Genomic DNA, 19,771 nt, shown 5'->3' with positions numbered 1-19,771 from the left:
AAAAAGAACCCCGCGTACTGAAAAATAACTAAAGCATTCGATTTTGAAAGCAAGCTGTTTGTTTAATACACGTACAATAAATAAGCATAAACTAAATACATATGTATAAAAATCAACTATAAATGATAAAAACAATTTCGCAAAATTTTTGAAATCCCTTGAAATGGTAAGTACACGCTACATAAGTCTAAGGTATAGGTATATATATATATATATATAATGATATTGTATATATATAATATATGGTGTGTGTATATATATAGACAGCAGAGTCCTTTTGCTCGCCGATCCTTTGTCTGTTTGTCTTTTGTGTGTTGCCGTTTCTCTGTCTTTACATTTACAAATAATCTCACAATTGGGCATGGAATGCCATCCCATTCGCAACCCATTCGAATCCTAGAAGGATGGCTTGCTGCTTCCCATGCTCCTGGCTGGCAGGCTATTCGTCTTGGCCGTCGGGTTGTCACGGGCCTGCGAATGGGCCACCACAATGCTGAGGCACTGCACCCACTCCTCGGCGTTCTTGCCGTCCTTCGGCTTGAGTATTAATGTCTGGTCGGCGGTGAAGATCTCGAAGGCCTTCGGAATATTGCGAGCACCACGCGACACCTTCACCGATCGAATCTGGTTCACATCGATGCTCTCACCGCCGCTCTATAAATGTTTTTAGAAATTCAGTAACCACTTTTCAAGGATTAAAACTGATTGATCTACTTACAGATCCTTTGCAGGATAAGTGTGCTCCGGATAAAGTAAAGTAGCGCGTGCGCCAGCGCCTGAAAAGCCTCCACTTGCCCTTCTTCTCCTTCAGTTGACCTTCGATCATCGGTTGGTTGCTCCCGTTGAGAAAACCCACCGCCTTGTCCGGGTGGTTGCACAGGAAGCAGCCCCACTGGTACTCCAGCTCGTTGCAGTTCGGGTTGGACTTGTCAGTCTTCGAGACCTCGAACACGTCCAGGAAGCCCGAGTGGCGCAGCTCGTTCACCAGGATCTCACGGTCCTAAAACAATTTGAAGAACAATTAATGCCATGACGGATATTCCATCTAAAAGATCTTATGATTATAATAACTTATATTTTCAGTAATCTATTAAGTTTCAAATATAATTTTTAATGTCCACAAATTTTGATAACATTTAGATATAAGTTCACATATGATTTACAAAATCAAAAATATTTTCTTGTAATAACAAATTAGGTTTTTGTACAAAAGATTTTTATGTAAATTCAATCTCCGCTCGAAATCAATAAATAAAACTTGGTAAATTAAATATCAGAATTTTATTTAATTTTCTAAAACAATATGTAGACCCACCTTGACCTGAGGAAACTGGCTGGTGACCAGTTCGGTGAAGCTGCGGTTCTCGCACTTGAGGATTTGCCAGATATTCTTGAGATTGCTGATGCCAGATTCACGCGTGCTCAGCACGCACTTCTCCTTTACCTGAAAGAGCAACATTTGAACAGGACTTCAAGGATGTTTCCCAGCACTTCAATGCCCAGTACTCACGAAATGCCGCACTTGAAAGTCCAGGAACATCATATGTATCCAGGTCTTGGGGTTCCGCGTTCGCATCGTGAAGCAAGTTTTGGAGTAAAGGCAATGGGGTCCTCGAATCTGGCAGGCAAAGTGCAATTTGGCCACCTTTTTGGTCCTTCGCTCTGCAAATTCATTGGAAACTGTGTGATGTGTTTGTGTGTGTGTGTGTGGGGATGTGTGTTTATATGTGGGGGATGGACGGGGAAAGGAATTAGAGCCTGAGGGAGAAGGACCTTCAAGGACTTACCCTCGATGCTGCATCGCGTGGGTGGCGGCAAATGCTGCGATACTTCATCCATGTAGGACTTGATCGAATTGAAGTTCTTCTCGCAGAATTGCTGGACGGGATCCCGCATTATCTGATATGGCTCGAAGGTGCTCATCCGCTGGTCCATCACGCTGTTGGCATTCAGTAGAGTTCGACTGGTATTATCGCTGCGCCGGGGAGCCACATTTGTGGTGGGTCCCGAGACAATCACTTCGCTCTGAAAATCATATATATAATACATAATATATTATTTGTTTATTCATAAAAACTGTAATCTATTTGCTTTAAAATATTCTAATTTTTTTTGAGAATATTATAAATTTTAAGTGAGTAATCGAAATATTACGTAGTTGAAGTAAACATTTTTTTTATCTGACAATAATATCACTTTTATGGATCTTGAATACTAATTGTAATATGCTCCCCTTTTTTATTGTAAACATTTTAAAAATATAAAAAATTAAGAGCTTTCTTAAATGTTTCTAATCGACTGGTCTTTATGACAAAATATTCTTAAAATGTAGGGAATAAAGTAATATTTAATTTGTGTTATTTAAAATATTTAACCCCATTTATTCTTGATTTTATCCACTTACATTTCCATTGACCGGCAGCTTCATCACCGACTTGGCGTTCCCGTTGCTGGAGGATTGGGGCAGGGCAGGCGAGGCATGGTGCACGGACACCGCATTCTGTGTGGGTGGCAGAGTGGCCGCCGCGGATGATTGGGGTATGGAGATCGAGCCCACCGACTGGTTCAGTGCATCCGTGCTGTACTTCATCAGCACCGTGCTCGAGTTGAGCAGCGTGGAGGGTCCTTGGGAGTGGGGTCGCACCTTCGAGGGCGACGTGGTCACCGTTACTCCTCCGGAGGTCACGGGAATTCCATGCCGGTTGTGGCCAGTTATCACCACATTGTTGCTCAGCGGTGGAACTGGTGTCACGGGAGGATTGCTGAAGGCGTTGGGCGTCTTGGGCGTGGCACCCGATTGCACCACCACATTGCCGTTGGAACTGCCGCCGGGTTGCTGGTTAATCTGCGAGTTGCTCAACCGGGTCATGCTCTTGTGGAGTCCCCCCACCGATCCACTCGCCACATTCAACCGCGTCACACTGCGGTGTGTGTTGCTCGCAGGATGCAGGCGTCCTGTGCTCCGCGAATCCCCCAGCTTCACCCGCCGCGTGTAGCCCGCATGTTGGGGAGTGGGCGTGGCAGCGGCCACGGGCGTAGAAGTGGCAATGGGCGCCGAGGCGGAGACGGGTGGCGCTGTGGGCGTGGCACTGGCTGCACTGGCTGGCTGAACGACTGTGGTGTTGATGGACGGGGCGGCTATGGGAGCTACAAAAACATAGAAATCAATTAATTAATAAGAAAGTTTCTTTGAAACAAGAAAGGAAAAAAAGAAATGCCTATACCTTTCTCTGCAAAAGTATTAAAAAAAATTATCAAAGAACGATAGCAGAATTTTATAGAAATATTTTACGTATTTAAATGATATTTATTCTTTCATGTATCATAAGTTAATTAAAACAAATACTATTAATATTAGTCTTCCTGTTCGAAAATTGTTTCTTCATCTGGATCGTAATTTTCCATCTCTCCCCCTCAATTTTGGATACCAAACTCACCTGGTTTTAGAGGTGGACTGGGACTGGAGCTGTTGAGGCTGACGATGGTGACACCGCCGGAGGTCTTGTTGCCCAGGGCGTTTCCCACATCCTGCTGCGAGCTGAGGGCCGCGTTCTTCTGCCGCACACAAGCGAGCACCTTGTCGGTGAAGAGAACAGGATACGCGGAGCAGAGGCGAGTGGCCTCCTGCTGCAGGAGAGCCTGGGTGGGCAGGTGTTCCAGGACAAAGTCCAGAGCCTGCTGGGCCGTCTCCTTGCTCCCGATTCCCGCAGTGGTCATGATCTGCGCACAGAGCGGAATGGTTCCTGGGTTCGTTTTGGCCGCCAGACGCAGTTGCTCGAAGTGATCGACGAGGAGATTGGGCGAGTGCTGGGAAATCTTCAGTAGGATCTGCATGGTGATGCTGGAGGTATCGCTGTCGAGCAGAAAGCCACAAAGCTGGGGAACGCAGGATTCGAGAACCTCGGGAGATTTCTGAACAATCAGCAGATACAACTGGAACACCGCCATTCGCTCCTGGGGATCGCACTGCGGCAGCAGTGGCATTAAAAGTGGGGCATGTGGGGTCACCGCCTCAGGAGCCACCTCGTAAACCTGAGAGAGCACCCGGAGTAGACCGTAGTTCCCCGACAGAATGGACTCCATCACGGACTCCGTGTGCGGACTCAACAGGCAGGCGTGATCGATGGCAGCCAGGGAAAGATAGCTGGCCAGGTTTCTCGACAGCTCCCGGTTTCCCTTCGGCAGAAATTGAACGGCTACGGGAAGGGCTATTTTCATCAGTTCTTTTTTGTCATAGTTCTGTAGATAAATAAAGTAAAATTTATTCAATAAAAAAGTAACTAAAAAAATCATCAGACTATTATAAAAAATTAATCATATAAAATAAAATTTATATCCTATGAATAAACTTTTTTAAACCCTAATTAAACTCACCAGAAAAATGCTAGAAATGATATCTGCAGCAATCTTTGCATGAGGTGGCTCTTCTTTTGTGGTTCCCGAGGGTTGTAGGTTCCACAGCAGACAGGTCTTCAGAAGGTCCACTAGAGCAGCACAATATCGCTCTGCACTTTTCGTTTCCCGGATGCAGGAGAGCACCCTCGTCACACAGATCTCCACCACACTCTGGTCATTGTTGTTCTTCACGTAGTCCGCATGCGAGATGATCGGACTGATTTCAGAGAGCTTAAAGGATATTAAGAAAACTTAATTAAAAAACAAACAGGAAGTATATAGGAAATGCAATAACTTACCACCTCCGTGATATCGTCGACAATATCTGCATCCGGCACGGAGAAAAGATCTCCTGCTCGAGAAAGATCGCGCTTGGCGAGCACTTTGTTGAAAAGTTCGTGCATCGTGGAGAATTCTCCCAATTAGGGTAGCTCAAATTTCATCATCTGTTGTGGCAACTAAAAATGTTTATATTTTGGTTAAATTAAAAATTGATTTTAGTAAAAAGTGAAAGATAATAGGAGGTAGATTTTGTAAAAATAAAGTTGATATAACTTTAATCATAAGTAAATTGATATAACTATCATAAACAGCACTGTTTATTATACTGAGATCTTTGTTATTATAATAAGACATTTAATTATTTATATTCCATTTGTATAAAGCTGGAGTGAACCCAAAAAATATTTCATTAGATCAAATGGGAATTGGTCGGCGGTATTTGTTTATTTTAGTCACTGCATTTTTTCACTGCCATGTTTGGAGTTGGCCCATTGCCAAAGTTCAGGCGCCTCTGGCAGCCACTTTTTTATCTTATCGCCGGGCATTTGCAAATTCAAACTAGACCGAGTGTGGCGTTTGCCCAAAATACTTGTTGCTCCAGCAAGTATTTCTATTCTCGCGGTCCCCTAAAAGTGCATATATAGTTGTATAAATATAGATATTCCGCGGACACTGAATACTTGTTGCATTCCCTCGATTCTTATCTTAGATACTCGCACCGAGATGCCCTTGCACAGCCTCTGATGGAATTTATTTAGAAGTGCTTGACAAGGAATACGAGTGCGAATAGACCTTGTGATACTATAAATCCTAGAGAGTTATGATTCGCAACTGCTCCTATCTTTATGGCCACCGAATATGGGTCGAATATCTTTATGGAACCTCCAAATAATTGGAATCAAGTGCAGGTTTTGGCCCACATTAATTGCCAGTGTCGGTTTGTTTACCCGAGAAGAGAATCTGCACCGCATGGCCAGCAATTCTGCGAACTGTTTGCTAAAAACGATTCGGTTCTGTTTTCCGTGGGGTTTCCCGCAAAAGGTGTTTTTGTTTGCCCACTTGCACTTGGCCTGCCGCTTGTTTTTGCCCCGCTGATAAGCCGTTAAATTCTTCTGGCCATCGCAGTCAACCTGCCGTCGACTTCTTTGGGCCTTCGTGGAATGCCAAACGACGACTCGCTGTCTTTTGATTAGATGCGCAAAATTCCGGGCAAGGGATTATCCCCGGACTTAGCGGATCAACCCGGGGAATTTGCCGACTGGCCAAATGAGTGGGCGCTAGAAAAAGCTGGCAGAAAAGTCATTTCTCGCGGCTGTCGTGCCATCAAGGAAGTAGACGCCAACGCCAACGCCCGGGTTATTAAATTTTCAAATAAAAACCGAAAACCAAAACCCAAACTGAAAACCAAGAGTTGCATAATCCATAGAGGCCAGTCAGGCAGGCAAGCCAGCAGGCAAGCGGCTCTGCACGCGAATTGCAGACGGTTTGGGCCTCTCGACGGGCGGACAAGCCGACTGGCGGACAAACGGACTGGCGGACAAGCCCGACTGACGGACGGACAGACATTTGCTTCCTGGAAACCGGGACAGAAGACTGAAGACAGCGACTGGGCTGCTGTGGTTGTTGTTATTGTTGTTATTTATGGCTCATTCGCGCTCAGGTTGCAGCACCAACAACAAACAGAAAAAACTGGTTAAAAAATAAATAAAGAAGCAGCAACAAGTCGCAGCAGCAGCAGCAACAGCAACAGCAACAGCGGCAGCAGCAGCAGCCACTTTGAGCGCCCGAGAGAAAATTAAAAGAGAAATAGAAACACACATATGTATGTGCTGGCAGAGGGGAAGGGTATGGGGAGGGGGAAGGGGTTCGGGTTTGGGTATAAGTAATGGATGATGGCGTTGGCTAAAACATAAACCGAAACCGGTGCGGCAGGTTAATACACACGAAGCCCCCGGCCCAAGACCAAAGGGGAAGGGATGGGGAGCGGGGAGGGGACAGGGGAAGGGGCTCAGGGGGGCCCCGTGGTCTCCAGATTTCGGAGACAGAGTGGAAACAAAAGGCTGTGCCAAAAATTCGAGACCCCATAATTCTCCGCTTAGATTCTATTTGCATTGCTCCACAAAATGGCAGAGTTCAGAAATGGAATAAACACAGTCGCCAAATCGGTTAGTTAGTTAAGGTTTTTTATTACAGTGGAACTTTGTTGACTTAAACCAAATATTTAATTGGAAATTATTATGTCCATTTACCATTTTCAATGCAACATGAACTAAAGTTTAGTGGAATAATTATGATTTAATCAGCAAAACCTTTATTTTGCCACCTTAACACAAAAAAAATATTTCTAATATTGCTTTACGGTTTGTATTGGAATAAAATCTATGAGTAATTTAAATTTATGATATTTTTTAATTTTTGTAATTTTTTTTTAACTTTATAATTTGTTTGGAAAAAGGGAATGGACACGTAAAATCCTTAAATTTTAAAAAAAATTTTGTTCAACCTTTGATAAGGACTTCTACCTCTTGTGATTAACTCACTCAAAAAAGATTTTCAAATTGTGTAATACCCGATGACACAAAATTTAAAGAAAAATTCTTAATAAAAACGTTTTGCACGCAATTTCTAGATCTTGAACGTGTCAAGATCGCTGTTCGATTTACTGGAGTCTGTCTGTGTTTCGTAAGAGCGTGCGAATGACTCAATTTTCCGATGGAGACAGAGCAGAGATGCTCCGGCATGAGTAACCCTACCTGTTGGCCAGGGCTGGACCGACCGACCAAGTGGCACGGCCTCCGTGGGTCTCCTTCTAGGGAGTTTCCGCGAAACGGCCAGCCGGCTCACATAACCGTCACACTGGACGTATACGTATTCTGATCCAGGCAGCATTCCGCTTTTCCGAAACCGAGTCGCATTGCGTGCTTGGCAAGTGTTTGGTTCTTGTTTGTGCATTCCATTGTCATACCTGGCCAATGTGCCAGGAGGAGAGGCGTCAAGTGTCTCGGCCGATGGCAACTGGCAACCTGCAACCTGCAACTTGCAACTTGCAACTTGCGACTGCAATTACACGTCGGTTCAAAGTCTGCCCGGCGGCAGGGGAAAAAGGAGTTTCGGCGGCGTGCAGTCGCAGTGCATGACTAGTATTAGTCGCTGGCGGAAAACTAGTTTTCCCCTCACTGCCTCTAACAATCCGTTTTTGCCTACCCTACGCATGCGCAGACAGTCATCGCCACCGCTGACTGGAATTGGTGACTACGGTGGCTAGGACTAAATAATTTATTTGCCTGCATTTGCAAATCTGGGTTGCAGATGTCATCGGTAATTATTGCTTATTGATTCGAAAGGGTGGGGAATTCTATAAGGTGTGGGAGTGATATAAAATTTTATCAAGATTTGAGTTTAAAAAAAAAAAAAAAAAATACAACTATAACCAAGGAAGGCTATCAAATACATATAATATATATTAAGACATATTGTTACACAAACAGGATTTATTTGAAAAATCAATATGCAAAGTAAGCAAACTGCTATTATGTCCAACAAGTTTTTTTTTAGATATAGGTATCAAGTTCTATAGATTTTTAAAAACCCTAGGGCTAAAATTGCCAAATCAGCAACAATTTGTTCTAGGCAAATATAAAAATGAAAACTGCATGATGTTTGATAATTTTTGTTGTGGATATCAGTATTTAATTATTTAATTTATATTTGTATGTAAACAATCCTATCTTTATTTCCGAATACATTTAAATTCAATCACGATTATTATTAGCCAATTCTTTGAGTGTATTGCATCACCAGTTAAATTATGTTATCTACCCCACTGGCAGCCAAAAACTACCTACATGTACGAATTAGCAAAAAATTATAATTTATTCGCCCCACCACCCCCCTGGTCGGTGTTTGGGGACTGCGAAAAGTAAAGACAACATCAACACGGTAATCCGATCCGAAGGCGAGGTGATTGGGGGACAGGAAAGCGGGCATGTTGAAAAATGAGCGGCGCGTGAAACTTATTAATGAAAAGGCCGCGAACGAAGAAATTGCTGCGAATTAGCACAACAACAAGAAGCTCACACGAAATATACAAAACGCTTTACTAATACTTCTGTGAATATTTTGGCACTTTTTAATGGGTTTGCCGGAGCCTGCGATCGCCGATTCTCTAGGGTTTCTGCTACCTGGCCAACTTCTTACCTGCTCAACAAGAACAGCTAAATGCTGGTGAAATCGTAAAATCAAATATTTTGCTTAGGAATATGTCTGATCGGAAAAAAATCGTTAGTATTCTTTCAAATGGTTTTCCTATACATTTAAGTCAATTAAAAAAACCTATAAAATAAGTTCTTGAAATAAGATCTCAAAATTGTCAATGACAAATTTTTGGCTAATATTAGCATTCGTGTTTCTTTCACTAAAAACGTAATAGCACATTTTTAAATGTATTCTAATATACTAACCAAAGGAATTTTGAAACATGAAATCCTCTGTGTGTATATTATTTTTTCTATATTTTTGTTTTATTTAAGTGAGTTCAATATTGAAATTGAATACATTGAATAATCTATAAAATATGCAAATAAGTCTTAAGCATTTTTATTACTTCTAATGAATACATGTCCCCTTTTATTAGATAACTTTTGTATGTCTTGAAAATTAAAAACCAATCGAAAGTCGTTCGAGGCTATCTAAAAAATTATATGTTTGGATCGGAAATTTGAATGCGGCAAGGCGAGGCAACGGTGAATGGGCGAAACTCACCGGATTGCATCTGTGGCTGCTGGCAGACAGCTGGTCATATCAGTATCACTTCGGGCAACTGGAACTGGTCGGAGTCGAAATCGGAGTTAAGCCCCGATCTGGCGCTCTTTTTGTCTGCGGTTCCTGCTCTCCGGATCTCTCTATATATCTCTCTTGCAGCGGCAACAAAAAACACTTGAAAAGGTAAAAAAAAAGGTAGACAACGTTGATGGTTGTTGCTGTTGCCGCTTTTGTTGCTGTTGCTGCTGTTACTGTTGTTGTTTTGGCCAAGTCAGCCGCAACCGTGGTTGTTGTTGTTGCTGTTGTTTTTGTTGTCGTTGTGTGTTTTTTTTTTATATGGCTGCTACTTTTGTTAACTTTGGGTGTAGTTCAATATTAATTTAATTGTTGCTGCTGTTGCCGATAAAGCACAAATTTTCAGAATTGTCGTTGGCGTTATTTATTTTTTACGGCCGCACTTTGTTGCCGCGCCAGCGCATTGCTTTTTATGCAAATTTTCGCATTTCGTGTATATCTCCAAAGATTTGTTTTTTTTTTATTTTATGTCGGCTGTATTTTATATTATTTTTTGTTTTGTAATTTATGTGCACTGCTGTTACCGTTGACTGTTGTTTCAGCCACAATGCCTTGTTCCACTATGCCTGATTTCTTTGTATTTTTGCTAATCACATTTTGTTAACACACACACACAGTGGCACACACACGTAGGCAGGCGCACACGCACACACACTCAACTGGCGGAGAGTGCGAGAGAGAGAGCGAGAGGGGGCGAAGGGGGGCGGCAGCGGCTAAATGACGAGCGCGCTGGCCAAGCGAACGCGTTTGGGCCCGAATGAAGACTGAACTGAAACTGAAATGAGACTGAGCGGAATGGCAAGGCAATGGCAAAAGGCCCACTTGCCAGACTGGCCGACACCGACGGGTTGTTTTTGCCTGTTTGTTTTGCACGATCGCTGCCTCTCTCCGGCGCTCTCTTGGCTCTCTCGCGCTCTCTGGCGGCCAAGTTCTCACCCATTCCCCATCAAACTACCTTTCTTGTCCAGAGTATTACCTTTGCCACTCTGTTTGGCAACAGATGAGTCGACTTTACGAACACCTCTGAAACTTAATCTCATTTTATTCGGTGGTACAAATATTAAAAGAATAATAATATTAATTAATCTGGTTAATTTAAAATCCTCTTTCAGCTAAAGTAAATGGGGTTTATAGTTTTTAATTATCTAACATTGCACTCTTTTAGAAGTCTTTTAAAGTACTTTTATTCTCGTAATCAGATATTATAGAAATTCTGAAACTATTGGGCTCTAAAAAAAGCCTAGCATAGTTTTTGGGGCATTTAACCTTGTAACAATTTAAATAACAAATATGTGTGTATAGAAAATAACTCAAGAGAATTGATTTTCCACCATAAAATCAAATTTAATAAAAAATATTTTAAATATTTACCACCACTTATAAATTTTGTGGGGTACCCTAAGGTCGACCCTTTATAATTACCCTACTTAACTGCTCTTTTTGCTTACACCAGTTTATCGACGTTTTGCCTTTGCGCTTTTCATTCATAAACAAAAAACGCAGGCGGCTTTGTTGTTGCTCTGTTATCCTCTCTCTTTTGTTGCCTGCTTCTCTTCTTCTTGCACCTTTGCTTCACCTGTTGCGCGGCTAAGCAACCAGCAGCTAGCAACATGTTGCTGCTGCCGGCAATTGATGTTGCTGGTGCGTTCGTGTTGTTGCTGCTGCACTTAAAATGTTGCGGAAGCATTTAAAGAAATGCCACTTAAATCACGGAAAATCGTGGCTAATTATCATGAGCTTTTCATCAATGTTTACTACGACTTTAGCGGCTTAAAATTAATGCCCCAAGGTCGTATATTTCGGATGTCTTCCGTTCGACATTGAACCCGGCTGGCTGTTTGGGCAAACACACTCGAATTGCCATTAACGATGCGCCGCTAACAAGCGCCACTGGTGGTGCAAAGTACATTTAAAGCGGTGCAACCACTTCCTCTATTTGCCGGGTAAACAACCCCAGGCTAAGCGAATGCAACTCGGGTCAACACATCTTTCAGTACAAAATTAACATACAAAGTTTATTCCGCTTTAAAGGTAAAGTAAGTGTTTATAGTCTCTAGCTGGTTGAAGATCGCTTATTGATGGTTGCTTCTGGATTCTAGGCGTACTTGGCCACCAGTCCCTCCACGAAGGTGATGTACTCCTGCTGGGCGGCCTCGCTGCTCTTGCCCTTCTGCTTGTTCCAGGCCTCCCACTTGGCCTTGCCCTTCAGGTCCAGGAGTCCCGGCTTGGCGGTGTCGTTGTCGCCAACGCTGGCCTGCTTGAACAGGGCATAGAGCTCCAGGAACTCGTCGTCGCTGGGACGCTTCGTCAGGCTCTTCACCTTCTCGGCGGCGGCATTGAATTGCTGGAAAAAAAAGATATTAGCATACATAAGAACACTTTCATAACTGGTGATACTTAAATCAATTTATCAAGATTTCCCCAAAAAAAATTTTTTTTCTTATCATAAAATGTCTCATTACTGCTAATACTATCATTACTACTGATAAAGTTATAGGAAATTTAATTATGATTTAAAATCAAATTTTAAGAAAGATACTTCATCTCTGGAAAAAACCTTTTAACAGCTTTCTCAGTATTAAATGCCCTCCAACCTTATCTCATTTTTGATTTTGTGAAGTATATTCAAAGAAAAAATGATTTTCCATTCAAAGTAAATTTTTTTTCCTTAGTCTGGAACAGGTGATTAGCAAGAAGCTTATCGCCCAGCCAAGTACCGCCCTAAATTTGGTAGACTTGCGATCACTTAACTTACCTCGGAGACGGGCATTGTGGGTTAGATTTTATCTGCAAGAAGTGGAATTGTACAAAAAGTTAAATTAGTGTAGTTTATAAACCGCTTAGTTTTATGTTTATTGTCATAATAATGAAAACCAGTTCCGAGTGAAGAGGCTGGGCGTGTGCCAAACAGAACCAGGTGGATGTGAACTTTGACCCGCCGACTGGCAATCTCGGCGAACTAATGAATGTTTGCTAATGGATGTTTGTCGGGCCACACACAAGTCCGACTTTCTCCCGGCGAAAATACATAATTTGAATAGAACTTGGGATTATGCTGCGGAAGCAGAAGACGCAAATATTTAACTTTCGGGCCGAGATTTTCGAAAGGGAGCGAGGCGGGCAAACCGTTAGCGGCCCGTTTTGGCCGGCGAATTTTGACCAATATGGACACGGGTGTGGGCTTCGTACGTGTCTTGCACTGAGCCAAATACTCTCCATATATGGACATGCAAATATATTGTACAACATTTTGCAGTCTAGAAATGACTTATAAATTACTCACTAATTTTATGGGCGTTTTAAATGACAACGATTGAATAACTTAAAGTCAAGGTGACAAGTTCTAATTAGTAATTTCTTTTAAGCTTTGACTTTTGACCTACGTTCACGGAAAACACTTGTTTTTCTCAGTGCGTATTGGGGTGTAAATTTCCACAATTGAGTGTGTTGCAGGTGTCCAAATTCGTACACCGTGCCCCTATCTAAATTAGTGCTTTATGTGTCACAACCACAATTAGTGGGCACTGCTGGTGGGTAAGGGCTTTCGGGGTAATTGAATGCAGACCGCCGGGCAATTGAAATTGGGCACTTACTTTTTTGTGTTGACTGTCACAGAACTAAACACTGTCTGAATTCCAATCTGGCGGTGACTTTCAATTTAAGTCTTTCCATATCGCGCGATCGCCCTCAACGGGAAAGCTTCTCCTCGGCGAGAAATCGAGAGAGGGAAGCTCCATTTGAATTCTCGGTGGATCACGAAGCTTTTTGCTCGAGTGGCTCGGGCAATCGCGGTGGTGATAATGCAGGCCCACTGATAGCAGAGCCGATTTCGTGATAAACCACCAAACTCAAAAACCAAAATGATTCGAAGCCACGTAATCTTGTTCGGATCGAAGTTCGAGCAGCAATCCTATCACTAAATCCCAGGGGAGTGGATTCAAGGACGGGGAAACGAAAGCTCCAATAAAATGCCGCTCAACCGGACAAACACCTGATTACTGCTCGTATGTCGGGTAATCTTTATTGTTAAATATGATGATATAGTGACAGGTTCCCAGGGGGTCGGAGTGTGGCTATCCCATTTAGGCGTACTTGGGGGCGTACTTCTCGTACACCTTCACGTAGGCCTCCTTGGCGGCCTCCTTCGACAGACCCTTGTTGGAGCTCCAGGCCTCGTACTTGGCCTTCTCCTTCAGGCTCAACACGCCGGGCTTCTCGATGTTCACATCGCCAACGGTGGCCTGCTTGAACAGACCGTAGAACTCCAGGAACTCGGCATCGGTGGGCTTCTTGGTGAACTTCTTGGCGAGTTCAGAGGCTTCTTCGAACTGTTTGGTAATGGGAAACAATAGGTTAAGTAAGGAATATATTATAAATTATGTAAGACGGTTTACTTTTTATAGAACATGAATAATTGGGTTCGAACTTCTTAAAAAGCAGATGCGCTTATCATTATTAAAAGGTTTTTAGCAAACTTTAAATTTCAAAAGATTTTTATAAAAGTGGTATTTTCAATAAACGTTTTTTTCTTTATCTCTAAAAAACAAATTTGTTTATATAATCGATTTAATTATTTTCAGAAACAATTTTCCTTAATTTTCTTTCACTTTCACAGTAGAGGGTTTAAATGGTATCACATTTTTTTATTTTTTTATCAGAACCTTAATGTTGTATCCAATGTGCGGAATACTTACCGAGACCATGTTGTCAAAATGGGATTCTTGTTGGTAATGCTAATTGTAAAAAGAAAGTAATCACTTTAAATTTAGCCTTACTGAAAGGATTCTTTTTGCTAACGTGCTTACCACTGGAAAAGGCAAAGACGATTGAATACTTCTAGGCCTTTTAGTCGCGCTTATATAGATTTAGGCTCCTTTCATTTTTCTGTTGGTTTATTGGCTTTAGTTAAATACTCCATTTTGCTTATAATCAGCAGATATCGATATCTTTATTTCACTAATTGTGCTGCCCAAATACAATTCAGGGACATTGTCAAAGGTAGCGATATTGGAGATAGCCCCCGGTAACACTTATCGTTTATTGCATGTTTTAAGAACCTAGGGCGCAGTGGGTTTTTTGCTCTAAGCGGTCAATCTTTTGCAACATGTCATAAAAATGATACAATTACTGGATGATTAAACTGTCAAATGGGCAAATAAGTTAAGCGATCATAAGCAGCTTATAACATTTAAACTTAACAATCATTTATATCAGAATGAACAAGTTAAAAGATGTTAATTTTCTAATTAATTTTAATGATGTTATTATGGAACGTTTTGTCTTATAATGTGCATAAATTTTTAATATCAAAATGAGTTAAACTTTACATAATATCCAAAAGCTAAAAATGACCTAACTAAAAGTAATCACTTCAAGAAACGCAACACCAAAAAACACCAAAAAGTATGCTTTCATTTCATTATAGCTAAGTAAAATAATTTTACATATGGTGTAGATAATTTATCGGCTTATTTTGCCCATTTACTCGTAAATAAATTATTATTCAAAAAATGTATAATACAAATTATTTAATTACAGAAATAAAATAAAGAAGTCTTAACGATGTATAACAGTGTCTAACAACTTAGTTTTCATTTTATACTTTAAAAGTATAAACTAAGTTGTGATGTAAGAAATTGTAATCGTCCTAAAATAATCATCTTTACTATTTCCTTTTTTTAAGTTCTTAAGCAGTTAAAAAATATATAAACAAAAAAAAATAATACTAAATGTTTTATTGTCATTATCGCCTACCTTTCTTCTTAGATTTCCTAAATAACTTGTCACATTTTATACCATTACTATTGACCATCCAATAACCAAGACTTCTTTGTTTCATATTTTTATTACCACTTTACAGACACTTCACAGAGGGCTTCCGCAAAAACCGATAGCTCCTAATCAGATTAAGATAAGTGTGGAGTGGGTCATATGATTGAGCTTGGGTGGAAAGTTATAAATTAATAATAAGGGAATGTTTACGTTAAATGCATAGGTGTTTGGTTTATTATAAAATTACAATAAATACATCGAGTTGCAACAATCATACACATGCATCATTAGAAAGGTCACAGGAAAGGCTCTAAGACTATGGGGTTTTTCCGGGGGAAATTCAGGGCTTATTCGTACTGGGGAGCGTACTTCTTGTAGACCTCGATGTAGTACTTCTTGGCATCCTCGGCGGTCAGACCGGCCTTGCTCTTCCAGGCATTGTAGCGGGCCTTCTTCTCCTCGTCCTCCGGCTCCTCGATGTTGCAATCGCCAACGGTGGCCTGCTTGTAGTAGCCGTAGAACTCGAGGAACTCCTCCTTGGAGGGCAGGTTCTTGAAGTTCTTGGCCTTCTCGACGATCTCTTCAAACTAATAATTACAGAAAAAAATAATAAAACCGATTGGTTTGTTTAGGGATGTAAAACTTACGGTGGGCATGTTGGTGGCTAGTTGGTTTCGGTAAACAAAAACAATCTGTGGGGGTTTCGCTGCGAACACCGTTTATATATTGGCAAACATGGCTCACACCTTTTCGGTAATCTTATCACGGCCCCACTGCAATTGTAGTTCCCACTTGGGCTTATCAGAAAAACCTATATATATTCGGGTAATCATGAAAAGTGAGAGTTCCTCTTAGGGGCATTCAAATATAATATATAATTAGTCAGACGGCAGCTTATCAGCTCTCTTGCACTTGCCAAAAATCGACTGAGCCATATGCATAACGCTATATACTCGTTATCGGATTGATTGATTAGGCCGAGCCCCGAAACTGATGAGCTGGCCAACATGAGCAGAAATCTGGATAGCCCACCAATAACTTAATTAATGGCCAGCTCCGATTTTACTCGTAATTCACGTGAGTCAGTGGCTATCGAGTGTTATCATGGTGAAGTCGCACGATCTGGTGCCAAGAATAGATGATAGTCGTATCTACCTTAAAGGTTCCCCAAAAAATATTAATTAAACTTGGCGAACGGCCTTCTCGTCTCTAATGTATAGATACAAAATTGGGCAATGCACCTGGTCATATTCAAATTAATTAAATTTCGTAATACCAATCTGGAGGGTTCTATAAAAGCCAACTGTCGGCGGGGAGGGATTACTTAGTATCACTCGCATATCCAGCAACATGGTCAGTTTTGAGGAAGCCGCCGAACTCGCCAAGAACTTCTCCAAGAAGCCCACCGACTCCGAGTTCCTGGAGTTCTACGGTCTGTTCAAGCAGTCCACCGTTGGCGATGTGAACATCGACAAGCCCGGCATCCTGGATCTCAAGAAGAAGGCCATGTACGAGGCCTGGAGCGCCCACAAGGGTCTGTCGAAGGAGGCCGCCAAGGAGGCCTACGTGAAGGTGTACGAGAAGTACGCTCCCAAGTACGCCTAGATCCACACCATTGGATTACCTTCCATCTGTTAAATAAACCCAAAATCTTATTAAGACAATCAAAAGTGTATATCTCACATTTAGAAAGCTGCCTCGGATTGGGGCATCGAAACTGCGGCAGCAATGAGTGGTTTCGCCTGTCCGGTCTTCATTAGCATCACTCGAATCAGGGAGTTATCCGGGTTGAGGGTTGCCGGGGGCAGTTTGTCCATGGGATCCAGCACAGCTGTTACCTCGAAATCCACTCGAAGTGGCACTCCTGGCAAAACACTGGGCAATCGAGCCAGGGTCTGCGGAATGGTGTAGTGTCGTCTGTCCGCATGGAGCAGGATCACCAGATTCGAGGCCATTTTGAAGGTGGACAGGTTCTGAACGGTGAGGTAGAGGCGAAAGGCGGGTCCACTGCCGCAGACCTCAGCGGATAGCTTCACGGGGGCGTGGGTCAGGTCTCCGGATATCGTGCTCTCCGAGGAGTTGATGGCATCGATTGTCGCCCGGGCGGCCGTGTGGCGAAGTCGCCAGAGTTCCACCTGAAAACTGCCATAGGTTGCTGGAAGAAAATAAAATAAAATATCAAAGAAATTTACAGATTACCCAGGACTTGAATCAAACTCATTTTAAAAGCATAAAGATATTTATGGCATATATATGGAATAATCTTATAAAGTTTTATAAATTTTATTTTATTCTATGAAAGTAATCAATCAAACTCTAAATGAAAAACCATGAAAAAGTGGTGCGATTAGCCAGCTGTGGAATTTTTAGGAAACCTGAATCATTTCATAATCTAAGTATGCCGGTTTTTTTTAAGCGCTATCACTATTACGTGTAATCAGTACACTTTTAGAAGAACACGCAATTTAAAAAGAAAGAAAGCGTTTATGATTTATATTTTATTTGACATGTATAATTTTGAACAAAATTATTTTTTAACGGGAAAAGATTAATTTTCTTATCAAAGTTTATTATTTTAACAATCGAAATTTAAAAGAAAATCCAAACTACGGCAAATCAATTGAAAGACTTGTTTTACAGAAGTTAAAAGCCATTGGGGAAAAAAAGAGTGATAAGAAAAAGCTGTTGGGAAAGCCAAAATGGTGAACCGGCAAAAAGGAAATAACCCAAACTAAATAAATTATCTTAGCAAAATTGTTTTTTTTTTTATGTTAATTTTCAAGCTTCATACTTACATTTTGCTTGCTGCTTCTCCCGCGCCGCCTGCTCCACAAAGATGGAGCTCTTCTTGGGCTTGTCCAGAATTGAGGTATCAGCGATGGACATCTGGTCACTGCCCAATCGCTTGTTGGCCGCTTCTCCGGTTTTTGGTTCAAAGCGAGACACCCTCCTCAGGATCTTTACAACAATCCCTCCGGATTGAGTGACGAGTGTCAGAACGTGATCCTCCATGCCCATCCGACCATACAGCATGGCATCCACAGTTTCGTCCAGGACGAATTCGTCGACGAGGTAGCGCTGCAGGTAGAACTTGACCACGCCCCCTTGGAGGGCGATGGCCACCAGGGTGAGTCCCAGATGGGTCATGGGAAGGGGCAGGAGGCAGACGGGCAGTTCGGCCAGTGCAACCTGATAAAGCAACTTTCCCCGCTTCGAGTAGCATAGATAACGATTGTCCATTGTTGAGGCGATTATGGTTTGATCGATGGGAAGGAGCAGGAGACCGGTGAGTGGGATGCCCAGCTTGAATACCTCCTGACCCTCGGATTGCGACTTTCGCAGTAGGTAAACGCCACCATTCCGAGTCGCCACCACGATGCAAAAGTCCGTCTCAAAGGTTCCCTGCACGGAAATCAGACTCGGCACGGCGGTCTCATCTTCGCAAGTCCTTCCCTCAAATACCAGGTTGAATCCCTGCGGCTCCAGGATCAGGATATGCCCGATATCCGTGGCCAGCACCAAGTGGGATGGCGGGTTTGCATCGCTGGAGATGCGCTTCAGACAACACATGGCCACTATGCTGCCCACTCGACCCACCGGCGAGTCCTTGTGGGTGGTGATGAAGTCCTCGCGCTCCTCCTCGCTCATTTGTAGCAGGCGTTGTGATTTCCGGGACAGCTTGGAGTGGTCAATGCTTCGCAGGGAGTCCAGCAGAGCGGGATGGGCATCCTTCTTCATCACCGGCAGCTTGCGCCACACCTCCAGTTCTAAATCCTCGGAGTCCTGGGCGGGAATCGTGTACTTAAAGTACGGCTTCAGATGGCGGTAGAAGAGCACTGACTCGGCGATGGCTACGGCAATAACTAAAATAGAAAAAAGGTTATATATGGGATATAGTAAAAATTTATCTCTGAAGTTATAGCTTAATTTTTAGTATCCAATTCTGAGAATCAAGCTAATAATTAAATGTGTGACAAAGGATATGCGGTTATGCATATACATATGTACATACATAATTCTGAGAATACTCATTTAAATGTTTATTAATTTTTTTGAAGTTGACACTTAAAACCTTACCCGGCGTTTTCGGCTCCGACTCATCGATGTAAAGACTCTCGATGGCCGTGGGAATCCCCGGCAGCGGCTGCTCCTGCTTGAGCTTGAGGCCCCGGAAAACCTTGAGGGTTGCACTGGGCTCCTCGGCGGCGTCGTCCAGTGAAATATCCGCTGCCAGGAGCCGGACGTATCCGTCGCACTGCACGGCGCTCAAAGCCATGCAGCTGGAGAGCGTTGTGAGCTGTGGACGAGGACTCTCGTCCTCCGTGTCCACATGGAGCCAGTTGGGAGCACCGGCCATGGCAGGATATTTAGGAATACTTCACAGGTGCAGAGTGAAAACGAACAGGTGATTCAGGACATGCCTTTGTTTTGGTTTTTCTTGCCCCTAGCAACCAGGATGACCGTTTATTTTTATATTATTAGGCTT

General features: G+C 42.5%; 6 protein-coding genes across 8 annotated transcripts; 1 reads left to right on the top strand and 5 right to left on the bottom strand.

Moving 5' to 3' along the window:
* Positions 1–36: 36 nt before the first annotated feature.
* LOC108089472 (protein melted) lies at positions 37–10,282 on the bottom strand. Of its 2 annotated transcripts, none has more exons than XM_017187727.2 (10): positions 9,439–10,282; positions 4,695–4,853; positions 4,375–4,626; positions 3,438–4,239; positions 2,405–3,147; positions 1,788–2,025; positions 1,511–1,680; positions 1,316–1,444; positions 719–1,000; positions 37–654 (listed from the first exon to the last, which is right to left on the bottom strand). In XM_017187727.2, exons 2-10 carry the CDS (start codon positions 4,797–4,799, stop codon positions 397–399), a joined length of 2,979 nt encoding a protein of 992 aa, XP_017043216.1. In that variant the 5' UTR covers positions 4,800–4,853; positions 9,439–10,282; the 3' UTR covers positions 37–396. The 2 variants fall into 2 exon arrangements, with proteins under 2 accessions (XP_017043216.1, XP_017043217.1); XM_017187728.2 differs by having other exon boundaries at positions 1,511–1,662.
* Positions 10,283–11,501: 1,219 nt separating this feature from the next.
* Positions 11,502–13,192, bottom strand: LOC108089618 (acyl-CoA-binding protein homolog). Its single transcript, XM_017187980.1, has 3 exons — positions 13,107–13,192; positions 12,269–12,300; positions 11,502–11,857 (listed from the first exon to the last, which is right to left on the bottom strand). Exons 2-3 carry the CDS (start codon positions 12,281–12,283, stop codon positions 11,609–11,611), a joined length of 264 nt encoding a protein of 87 aa, XP_017043469.1. The 5' UTR covers positions 12,284–12,300; positions 13,107–13,192; the 3' UTR covers positions 11,502–11,608.
* A 316-nt stretch (positions 13,193–13,508) lies between these two features.
* Positions 13,509–14,380, bottom strand: LOC108089620 (acyl-CoA-binding protein). 2 transcript variants are annotated; one of them, XM_017187982.1, is made up of 3 exons: positions 14,319–14,380; positions 14,208–14,246; positions 13,509–13,841 (listed from the first exon to the last, which is right to left on the bottom strand). In XM_017187982.1, exons 2-3 carry the CDS (start codon positions 14,214–14,216, stop codon positions 13,596–13,598), a joined length of 255 nt encoding a protein of 84 aa, XP_017043471.1. In that variant the 5' UTR covers positions 14,217–14,246; positions 14,319–14,380; the 3' UTR covers positions 13,509–13,595. The 2 variants fall into 2 exon arrangements, with proteins under 2 accessions (XP_017043471.1, XP_017043470.1); XM_017187981.1 differs by having other exon boundaries at positions 14,208–14,324.
* A 1,110-nt stretch (positions 14,381–15,490) lies between these two features.
* LOC108089341 (acyl-CoA-binding protein) lies at positions 15,491–16,035 on the bottom strand. Its single transcript, XM_017187522.1, has 2 exons — positions 15,933–16,035; positions 15,491–15,872 (listed from the first exon to the last, which is right to left on the bottom strand). The coding sequence occupies exons 1-2, from the start codon at positions 15,939–15,941 to the stop codon at positions 15,633–15,635; spliced, it is 249 nt and encodes an 82-aa protein (XP_017043011.1). The 5' UTR covers positions 15,942–16,035; the 3' UTR covers positions 15,491–15,632.
* A 562-nt stretch (positions 16,036–16,597) lies between these two features.
* Positions 16,598–16,949, top strand: LOC108089334 (acyl-CoA-binding protein). Its single transcript, XM_017187514.1, has one exon. It carries the CDS (start codon positions 16,636–16,638, stop codon positions 16,888–16,890), a length of 255 nt encoding a protein of 84 aa, XP_017043003.1. The 5' UTR covers positions 16,598–16,635; the 3' UTR covers positions 16,891–16,949.
* On the bottom strand, positions 16,890–19,642 carry LOC108089333 (Bardet-Biedl syndrome 1 protein homolog). The gene is made up of 3 exons (XM_017187513.1): positions 19,363–19,642; positions 18,081–19,148; positions 16,890–17,440 (listed from the first exon to the last, which is right to left on the bottom strand). Exons 1-3 carry the CDS (start codon positions 19,640–19,642, stop codon positions 16,971–16,973), a joined length of 1,818 nt encoding a protein of 605 aa, XP_017043002.1. The 3' UTR covers positions 16,890–16,970.
* Between the last annotated feature and the right edge of the window lie 129 nt (positions 19,643–19,771).

This window comes from Drosophila ficusphila, unplaced genomic scaffold (genome assembly GCF_018152265.1).
Source record: "Drosophila ficusphila isolate 14025-0441.05 unplaced genomic scaffold, ASM1815226v1 contig_286, whole genome shotgun sequence".
Classification (NCBI taxonomy): Eukaryota; Metazoa; Arthropoda; class Insecta; order Diptera; family Drosophilidae; genus Drosophila; species Drosophila ficusphila.
The sequence above is the reverse complement of the archived record's forward strand: the minus strand, read 5'-3'. Positions and strand labels throughout refer to the sequence as shown.